At 39.1% G+C, this 10756-nt stretch overlaps 1 protein-coding gene across 1 annotated transcript; it reads left to right on the top strand.

Annotated features, from left to right (window-relative positions):
* The first annotated feature begins 2953 nt into the window (after positions 1–2953).
* Positions 2954–10104, top strand: LOC123971546 (E3 ubiquitin-protein ligase RNF126-like). Its single transcript, XM_046050431.1, has 9 exons — positions 2954–3088; positions 4592–4650; positions 5369–5429; positions 6934–7169; positions 7298–7366; positions 7463–7532; positions 7647–7740; positions 8203–8318; positions 8425–10104. Exons 1-9 carry the CDS (start codon positions 3014–3016, stop codon positions 8593–8595), a joined length of 951 nt encoding a protein of 316 aa, XP_045906387.1. The 5' UTR covers positions 2954–3013; the 3' UTR covers positions 8596–10104.
* Positions 10105–10756: the final 652 nt, after the last annotated feature.

Genomic DNA, 10756 nt, shown 5'->3' with positions numbered 1-10756 from the left:
TGGACCAAACTTGTGGATCCACCACTGCTCATGATTAGGACAGACTGCTACAATCTCATGAAGCAATGGGTCAGAAAAAGAAGATAAAGTCAAACTCTGCTGAAACATTAAACATTACACTACAACAAAGGCGGGTGAAACTAAGTTGCTAATTGTACACATATGTTCCTCTAGCAACATCTATATTTTGTTAGCTGCCCAGTGATGTAATCCCAAACGTTTATGTACCAATGTAGTACCGAGGGATTTTGTTCTGGAACACAAGCAGAGCAGAAAAACACTGTACAGAACAGAAGGGCTACCTGCTGTGATTCAAATATGTGTATATACATGTTGGGTTTATTATTTTAAAGGTAGCTATGTCGATCACTAATGTTGACTGTTACAGCCTACTTGCTTTTTGTCCAGGGATCTGTGTGTGTATGTGTTTGTGTGTCTAATGCACAGCTCTTGTGACACATGGCCTCAGACAGTCTGAAGGGAGAGACACAGTCTTCGATGGGTGGGACTGAAAACAAGTGACGCATGACTAAGAGGCCCAGGAAGTTCCAGCAGGCGGCTGTTATTGCTGAGTGTGTGGGTCTGTGTGTGTGTGTGTGTGTGTGTGTGTATGTGTGTGTGCGTGCGTGCGTGTGATTCGGGGGGCCCAGAGGGACTGTGTGGGGCAATCCCGGCTGGAGTGTCTGGAAAAACTCTACAGAGTGACAAAAGCAGCAGTGTCCCTTGCAGCATATCTGTCTGCTGCCTTGGCTGCAACACTATTGCCTCTTAAGAGTGCAATAGAAATTAAACTGTAAAAAGTAGGCTGAGAAAACAACAATTATTCTGCTGTGCAAGTTACTGTACGTGGATGTAGGTGTGCATGTGCAAACACATGCACATGCAGTCTAAAAGCTACTTAATCACAGTGGCAGGAAGAGACACAATTAGTTACTTCCACCCCTTGCAGTGGTTTACAGGATGTGTTTAATACACATCACAGCAAGAAAACATCTAAAATGTGTCTGCTTTCTCAAAAGCAATGTGGTTTATATTTATATATATATTCCAAATCCAGAATAGTAGTGACCTAAAACTACATGATATGGAAGGTCCCTCTGTCTGGTAGAGTTGTTTTCTGCTTCTCACATGACCTGTCTCTGACCCAAAGTCACTCACTCCCCAGATTGCATAGCTACAATGAGCATTTGACTGGGATGGCGGTGACGCACTGGGCACAGAGAGACAATAGCTTACCTCAGCCAGGCAGACATAGCAAACCTCAGTGCTATCAGACCCTCTCTAATCTCAGCCCATGGGACAGCCGTGTCTTTCCTGCTCCCACATGGGCAGATCAGACACAACGCCGGCCTAGAGAGGACATTAGGACCTAACTAGGTTACACTGTGAGCTTTGCTGTGAGGAAAAATCCAGTCTTATTATAACTAATCATATCTATGTTATGCTTGCCACGCTGGGAAATGAAGCCGTTATGTAACAGAAATTTTGCAGTTGTTTTACCGTTTACAGCATGTTAGCTGTGTGGCTGGTATTAGAAACAATATGGATATGACATGGCTATGCCCTTACAATGTATTTCATTCAAAACAGTACACCCATAAAACATCATAGGAGAGGGGTGCATCCAGGGCTACTCTCCTCAAACATTTGTAAATAAAGATCAGGCCAGACGGCTTGAGAGATGTGATTGGCTGATGGGCAGTTGGATGGGAACTTCCAGGCCTACTTACTCTCAACACGTGGTGCCAAGCACAAGAAATACTCCAGACTTGTGTGGCATCTTTACAGCCGTCAATCTGCAGTCACGGAAAATTACATTAAGGATACCTTAATGTAAATTTTAATTTACAACTAATTTACAAAAATACACACAGACCCGAAAATAAAATAAATCACCATCTCCTCCAGTTCTTATGTAACTAAATGATCTCTGGGAGACCTTCACTGCTATCTCAGTGCTGCCAGATAGCCGCCAACAAGAATTTGGCTGTGTTCACATAAAAGGAGACAATATCTTTCCCATGTGAGAGGCTACTTATTTACTGTTTTATGTCTTAGATTTGACACTTGACTAAATTATTCCAACAACTACTGTCAAGTAATCAAGGACAAAATAAAAAATCCACCTTTGACAAGATGTGTTGCTCAAAAAAACAGATGCTCCACAACTTTTAAACACTTAAAGTATGCCTGTTGGGCTGAAGAGGTAGTTGACAGGAATCCAATGGAAAAGTAACATGTGTCAAAATAAATACAGTGCAATGCCAGATTGCAAAAACACATCTCTGGTTTTCATGTGAACAGAGAGAGCAGGGGGGCCCTGAACCTGCAGGGATCCGACATGAGTTCAGCAGAGACACAGTGTGGTTGATGCTGTCTATGGGTAATACATGATACAGATATGTTGGGGGGTATTACATTTACCGGTACTACACGAGTATGACTTTATGACACCTTAACCTGGTTTTCCCACCATATAATAACCTGACTGAAGATCTCATAAATTCCAATGGAAACTTACCAAGAGATTATTGTATCCTCCTCAGTCCCTTACCACAATGTGAAATACAGAGACACGCTTCAACACTTGATACACAAAAGCACCACCATGTGGCTATACTTTATAACACACCCAAGTGTTAGTGGTTGTCAAATACAAATAAGTTAATAATTTAACTCTTTACTGTTGAATAAGCTAGTTGTTCCTTATGTGTACACCTATTGTAAAACAAATTATTGAAATATAATGTCCACTAAAAATCCACATTAATGTTAATGTGTATATACTAGGCATATAATATATAATAGCTTGTCTATCATACATCCAGTAATGTTCCACTCTTTTATTTTCTAGTCAAGGTGAACATCACCTTTTCTCATGAGCAGTACTACATTTGAATGGTATCTATGCAGCGCAGTCCTTTCAATCACATGGTCGCCGTATTTTCTAGGAGGTTAACATTGACCTTTTCGGGGCTCCGTAGTCCTTCCCAGTCTGGTTTAGTGGCTAAAGATGGCTGAAGCTCCTCCATGGCCCAGCCTGTTCTTTTGTCACAGATGCTCAGCAGAGATTAGTCCTCGGCTTCCCGTAAGTACCACAGACAGAAAGTAATATAGAGACAGTTTGACACATTAAAACCACAGTAGTGTTTTTGTTACTTTTGTAGAATTCGTTGTAGCGGCGGGGCAAACAGTTAGCATGCTAACAGTATTAGCAGGCTGCTACGAGGTCCCGTTTATCTCGCTAAGACTACCCAGTGCGTGTTATCTAAGTAGTGGATCCATCAGAATACAAACACGAACTGCTTAGTCATTATACGCAGAATACTGCTACCCTTCTTGCATAATTTGTAGCAACGTTTGCCTGGATCATGTGTTCATGGTTGTGGATTTGCGAGGCATATTAGCCTAACTGTTCTATAGCAGTAGCTAACGGTATAACGTTATTGACTAGCAACAACGTTAACATTAACGCTGGGATCGCGTCTAATTATCGACTGCATGTAACGTTATTTCTTTAATTAATGAAACGCTGTTCACACTAGTCTGCCTTAAGACTTTACGTACTGGATTAATAATCACTTCTGTGAATGAGGCAACAATGCCACTACGTCCTTTTCTTGTTGTGCCATTCAGAAAGGTTCACAAGTGACATGCCGGTCACAGGCTAGAATGATCTGTCACAGACGTGAAAATGTGCCCTTTACAATGTAAAAGATCGGCCACAGTTTTCTGTAGGTTGCTGGTAATGACCTGTGGTCGCATTAACACCTCATACAGCGGTGCAGCTGCAATTTTATTGTTTTGAATAGCCTGTGTATTAGTTTTATGCTTAACTTTATTTTGTCATTTCACCCATAGAAAATACAGCTGATTTGCATCAGGATCAGGGTATAAAAACCAATGAAACACAAAAAAACAAATTCTATGTATAGGTTGTAAAAAATCATGTTTGTTGCTCTAAGGTGTTAAAACTGTTAAAGAAACTGCTGCTTATTCTGATGGTTGAGTTTACTGCTGTGCTGTCCACTACCTGGAGGCTTTTTCCTAAAAATCTCTACCAGTAGATGTCCTGAATGGAGGGGCAAGAAACCAAGTTGAGCTTCTCAGCTGTCCTCTGTGTTTTGCTGAATGGACTTAGAGATGACAGTTTCTATACCAGATATTTCCACAATGGTCAGGATACTTTCAACGGTGTCCCAACAGGATTGGGTGAGGGCTTGCTCACTTCAATCTTCTGAGCATCCTCTAGTGAGCTCCATTGGTCAGATTGGTGTTCCAGTAGAGATCATTTGCAATGTCACCAAATTTGTTGGTGTAATGCCACAATAAATCGGACAAGTAGGCTTGCCCAACAGCACGCCACCAGACGCTTCACACTATTCTATGGATCTTAGGTTTAGTCATATGAAAAATGATTATCATCTTCTGTCTTCTTTATTTCACTGTCCAGCAACACCATCAGTAAACAAAATCACTGGTTTAAATGAGACGTGATTAATTGAAATGTCAGCGACTGTATAAAATAGATTGTTGAGCTTGATATGATTACTGTAATGTGCTGGTTTGTACTGCTTTTGTTTGTTTACAGGATTACACATGTCCAAGGTGTGAGTCAGGGTTTATTGAGGAGCTTCTGGAGGAGAGAAGGTGTGTATAAAATAGTCTCTGTAAAGTATATTCATTTTTAAAAATGTTTATCTTATCTTCATAGGTTTGTCACTCACCAACATAAAGGTTCTGACATTTAGGATAAAAGCACTCAGTTTTACACAAGCAACTGTAAGGGCTAGCAACAAAAGATTGACCGGATCTCTTTGCCAACAATCAACATGATGCCATCTTTGCCTCTGTACAATAATTTATCATATGAATGATTGTATAGGTGACAACTAAACATTTACTGTTGTTTTGACTCTCAAAAAAGTTATTTAGATTATATGTGTTGATGTGAAGCGCTTAGTTGCTTGTGCTAATAGATGCCATTGTAAAGCTGCAGAGCAGAGTTGCGGTTTTCTGTGTGACCCTTTAATAAAGGAAAATTAACTTTGGGCAGAGCTCGACAACAATAGCATGGATATCTCTCTTTTCCTTGGTCAGCTTAATGTTGTATTACCGTCTTTTATTCCTGTAACTATAATCATGATTCAAGAGGGTACAGGTAATACTGGGAGCACAGCCGCTACATTTCACATGTGAAATCAGAAGGGGGAGTGGCGAGGACAAGGGAAAGAAACAGGACACAGAAAAACATGATATCATAACAACTGTTAAAGTAGAGTGGTGGAAACTATGATGTATGGTGGAATAACTTGTTAATATTACTAAGTCGAGACATAACTTTGTCACCTTTCCCCCCCCCGTTTAGTGCTGACAATGGCTCCACATCTACCATCTCGAGCGGGCCTCAGAACCAAACACCATTTGAGGTTTCTAACCTATTCTTTTCTACATCACATCTCTCTGTCCTACTACACTGTTGCAAAACATTGTTAGAATTTCCTAAAATTGTTTCCGCTGATGTTTTTTGCTGATTTTTGTACTGGAAATGGTGGAAGTCATCTTGGGGTTTCCACTTCTGCTTTTGCAACCAACCACAGTGTCACTCTTTATCGTAGTGCTACATTGAATTGGATTGGGCTGTTTTAACTTTGCCCAAATATAAGAAATATCCTAAATTTGATATGTAAATTTTGTATGTTTTGTAGGAGGACTTTTTACTGACAAATACTGTGGCTTTGATGATACTGTTACCTAGGACTGGGCAATAAAACAATAATGATAATTATCGCGTTAATTTTCCTCAATAACAATATGACAAATGTTCAATATATTGTCAATAAATGTTTGATTTAATTCATTTGAAAATTACAATTTAGCACTCAAGTTCTCTATTAGGATATTTATTTTGTTGAGGAAAAGGGACTGAAAAAAGTTTCACTAAAAAGTTTCACTAATCATAGCTTTTGGAAAAATCATAATCATAATTGTTTTGAATGTTCTACCTCAGATTTGTGAAGTGATCCACTGTTTGGCATGAAGTATTTGTTCATTCTGTCTCTGAAGAATAAAACCACACAATTAACCATCTGGTTTATTCAATTTTCTCTCGGGAACAAAAATCAGCTTTCAAACTTGAAAGAAATAATTAGACATTTATCATGATAATTATCGAATGGTATGAAATGTTTTTATCATGATAACATTTTTGGCCATATCCCCCGCCCTGCTGTTACCTCAGTAAAAATGGAAATTCAACATTTCCACAGTGTTGGGCGGTAGCGTCGCTACAAGTAGCGCCGTTACTAGTTTAACTACATTTGTCAGTAGCTTGGCAGTAGCGTCGCTATTTTCTGAATCAAATAGCTATGTAGTATGTATGCCACTATGTAGTGGCAGAAACTTGTTTCAATGAGATGAGAGATTTCTTGCTCGCTCGCCCGCCCATTGCCATGAAGGTTTAGGTTGCGATGTTGCCAGAGCACAAATTCACATACAAACAATAAAAAAGATATAATAATAATCTGATAATTAAGTTACTTTATACAAACAACAATGGTTTCTGTGTGTCTGATTTAGCTCTCTCGCACACACACACACACTGTTTTTATTTCTTCTATTGCTACTTTGGAATGAAGTTAGTTCAATATAAACTAGGCCTTTACTGTGTGTGTGAGTGTATATAACCGAACTATAAAATATTAAAAAAATTTAAAAGTAGCTTAGATGTAACTTGCCCAACACTGCATTTCCATCAGGTTGAAATTTGACCAGACAGTCAACAGAACTCTCAAAGCTTCAGGTGTGTTGTATTGACCATAAGTAGTTGCTGATGAATATAGAAATCACAAAGCTTCTCTGGTTTCTACCATCAAGATTACAGCACCCAGTTTTTCAGTGTCCTTTCACCTGTTTGTTTTGTTTTGATCCCAGAATGTGGACCAGCACTTGTTTACATTCCCTTCCGGCTATGGCCAGTTTGCCCTGGGTGTCTTTGACGACCGCTTTGATTTCGGGGCTGGACTGGGAACAGAGGACAACCGGGATGCTGAAAACAGGCGGGAAAGGGAAACGGCATCACGGCAACGATATGGTGCCAGGCAACCGAGAAGTCGTCATGGTTCAAGACGACAAGCAGGGAGACACGAGGGAGTTCCCACACTAGAGGGGTGAGGAGAATAGTTTGTGACCCAGATCCCTCTTGTGCTTGAGCTAATTTAAAGACTCATCTCATAGCGACACAGTTTAATTTCTCCCTCATTACATCTGTATCATAGCTGTGCGTTCTTTTTTGTAGAATCATTCAGCAACTAGTGAATGGAATAATTGCACCTACTGCAATGCCAAATATTGGTGTTGGACCCTGGTAAGTCTCTGAAAGAGAGCTAAAGTTAATCAGTAAACAAATTCTTAACAAAATGTGCCTCTTAACTATTCTAATGTTTAATTATTTTTTTTAAAGGGGTGTTCTTCACTCAAATCCTATGGATTATGCCTGGGGTGCTAATGGACTAGATGCAATTATAACTCAGGTATTTTTAAGAAACCTTGTGCTTATTCAAAACAGTAGGATTTTTGTTTATATTTACATACATAAATATAACATTTAATTTCTTTTCTAATCTTTTTTTCTCTCTCATCTTTAGTTACTGAACCAGTTTGAGAACACAGGACCCCCACCTGCTGATAGAGATAAAATAAAAAGTCTTCCTACAGTACAAATTACAGATGAGCATGTTGGTAAGTTAAAAATTTTTTTGATAGATAGGCTTTATTATTTGCAAACTTGGACAGTGTCATTTTCCTTACAACAGATGGTTGAATACTGTTATTACATTGCAGTGGACTTTTAATGCCATTTTGGCTTCAGTTTTGAGTTAATAACTCAAGTAGCCTAAAACAAAAAAACAAATCGGGTGGTTTTATAATTATCCTAGTTAATTGCTTTTAGAAAGCTGGTTATCCAACTGCGACTTTGCATAGCTAAAGGAAAGTCAGACCAACAGAACAGCATCCAACCCTCTCTTAAAAAGCTGTTCATCTCATTTTAAATTTTGCAGACATGGCAGGCCTTTACTGTGTGGCTATGAAAGACTTATCTTATCGATAGTTCTTAATGTAATGTCACTATTGGTAAACCTTTTGTCCATCCAAAAACCTGACAGATCAAATTTTACATTTTGAACATGTTATGTCTTTCAGCTTCAGGACTGGAATGTCCAGTGTGTAAAGACGATTACAGTGTTGGAGAAAATGTGAGGCAGCTCCCATGCAATCACATGTTCCACAATGATTGCATAGTCCCCTGGCTGGAACAGGTATAAGACATGAGCAATCTAATGCACTTCCCACTTAAATAATCACGATGTGGTAATGAGGTACACATTGACACAGCTTCATATTTTTACCACTCTTTTTCTCCAGCATGACACTTGTCCAGTGTGCAGGAAAAGCTTGAGTGGACAGAACACAGCAATGAACCCTCCAGAACTGTCAGGGATGAACTTTACCTCGTCCTCTTCCTCCTCATCATCTTCCTCTACCCCTCAGTCCTCAAGTTCGACCAGCAACGAGAACTCCACTGATAATTCATAGAGAATCATTTGTCCTTATGACTCTATGAGCTGTTTATAGCTCGTAGGCTGCTGTACTTCAGAGCGGTGACCTCTAGTCTTTCCCCGCTGTAGGGTCGAGACCTGAGCGCATCTTGCCAGGAGCACTCAAGCCTGATTCAGGGGTAAGTGATACGCGAGGTCCATGTATTTCTGCCCGTCCTGTTGCTCCCACCTTCATCGGGAATCTGAACAAAGGGGAGGGCGGAGGCCTGGAGTGCAGCTTCTATCAGGAAGGATGTGGAGAAGCACGGGAACTTCATGGGGCTCTGAATCACATCATACAGGAAGAGAAAACAAAGGAATCCAAAGGTAGAAGACTCGGGACAACAAGACAGTTTATTATTATTATTTTTTTATCTCCAGACTTGTATGATTTAAAATCAACTGCTTTTGCCACTCAAGTAAAAAAACAAGCGTACAGTTACTCCTTTTTATTATAGTATTAATATCTCAGATGAAATGACCCAAAGTGCACTATAATGCATTGTTCGAGTGTGCACTTGTGTCTTCATGGTTAGGACAGATATTACATTTGATTCCTTAAGTTGTCAAAACTGAATAACAATAGTTTGTGGAATTAGGGAATTATTTTACTGTCAAGATCCACTTACTGTTTTAAGATTATCTGAAACTACACAGGTCCCATTTTTTTGCACTTAAAATGAAACGTCAAATTGCAGTAATTTTTGCTGTTTGGATAATGATGAGGATAGTCATTGCTAAACTACATGTGTAAGGATTTTTAAAGTTTTATCTGCAAGCTTGAAATGTGAATCAGCTTAAACACTGTTCACTGCATTTGTGCATTTTAACTACAAGGTCAATTTTAGATATTTTCTAAAGTTGCCAGTTGAACAAGAATTGATTTGCATTATGATTGTGTCCAAGAAAATGAACTGATATGAAAATAAAGATGATCAGGTGCTGCCGCTCACAATTCATGTTAAGGATTCCCAACTTGTGTATAAATAGTCTTTGAAGGTCTAATCATGAGCAACAGCAGTCATAAAACGGACTTAAAGAACTCCATTGTAAAACTGAGCTTGTTTCAAGGACAAATGTGTTTAAATTATATCAGAACACCACTGGGGCAAATTCTGTTTTGTTTTGCTGCACACTGTGTGGTGCTGTGGTTAGATGCTAGATGGGATGGAGTAAAAACAAGGAGGAAATGTTCAAATTAGTTAATTGGTAAAACAAATAAGCATTGAGCACATAAAATATCACTTCTTTGCCAAATGAAGATAATAATGGTATGGTTAAAAAAGAAAATTGGTAAACAGACAAGTTATAGGCTCTTAGAATGACCGAGCATCAACCAGGGAACAATAACATCCTTAGCGAACTCTGCTGCAAGTGATTTCATTGCATAATACACTTTTGAGATTGTTTTGTACTTTCAAAGTAAGGCCTGATCTGCAGATAGTAAACAGTCCATATTAAATCTTCCGACAGGGTACTTGCCTATTAAATGTTATCAATAAACCAATACATTCTGCTTCCTTTTATTGTTATCCACATGGGTGTGTTTCCTCTACATTGTACCTCATTTCTCCTCTGGGGTTTAGGTTCAAAGGCTTTTTAATCTGAGGGGATTGTTGAGGACAGAACGTTTGTCTAGCTAGACGACCATATGCTTGGCTTATGGCCATGAGTTTGACTTTACAATGTGAAATTGTTAATTCATATTCACAGCTTATTGTTTCCTTTGTGGGTAACGCTGCATACATGGTGTACCTTGCTATATGGCAAGCTGTTTAAATATGTAGTTACTACAGATTCAATGTGTAGAGCTACCATTTTAGCTCTTTAACATTGTGAGTATGAAGTTGAATCCTACACACAATATCTTGTGACAATGTGAAAACATTTAAATAGATGTTCGGTATGTTGGCAGCACCTTTGCTCTTTTCAGAAACATCAGTATGGCATATCTGGATTTGGGGACTTTGTAACATACTTCCATACATTTACTCTTGTTTAATGTTGACATGGAGTAGTCTGAATTTTAACAGGATTAAAGTCTGGCCTCCAGCTGTGATCCATATGGTCACTGATCACTCCCAACACTGCCTCGATTTTTATGGTGTGCTGATGAATGAATTTCTTCTTGGCCCTTGGATTACCTGATTAAGAAAGTA

Source organism: Micropterus dolomieu, linkage group LG05 (assembly GCF_021292245.1).
Source record: "Micropterus dolomieu isolate WLL.071019.BEF.003 ecotype Adirondacks linkage group LG05, ASM2129224v1, whole genome shotgun sequence".
NCBI classification, from domain to species: Eukaryota; Metazoa; Chordata; class Actinopteri; order Centrarchiformes; family Centrarchidae; genus Micropterus; species Micropterus dolomieu.
Note: the sequence above shows the minus strand (reverse complement) of the source record. Positions and strands in the feature narration are given on the sequence as shown.

Coding starts and splice junctions, on each gene's coding strand:
- LOC123971546 (XM_046050431.1), top strand. CDS start 3,014: ATGGCTGAAGCTCCTCCATGGCCCAGCCTGTTCTTTTGTCACAGATGC. Junction 4,651..5,368: donor GAGCTTCTGGAGGAGAGAAG/GTGTGTATAAAA, acceptor CCCCCCGTTTAG/TGCTGACAATGGCTCCACAT. Junction 7,170..7,297: donor GGAGTTCCCACACTAGAGGG/GTGAGGAGAATA, acceptor TCTTTTTTGTAG/AATCATTCAGCAACTAGTGA.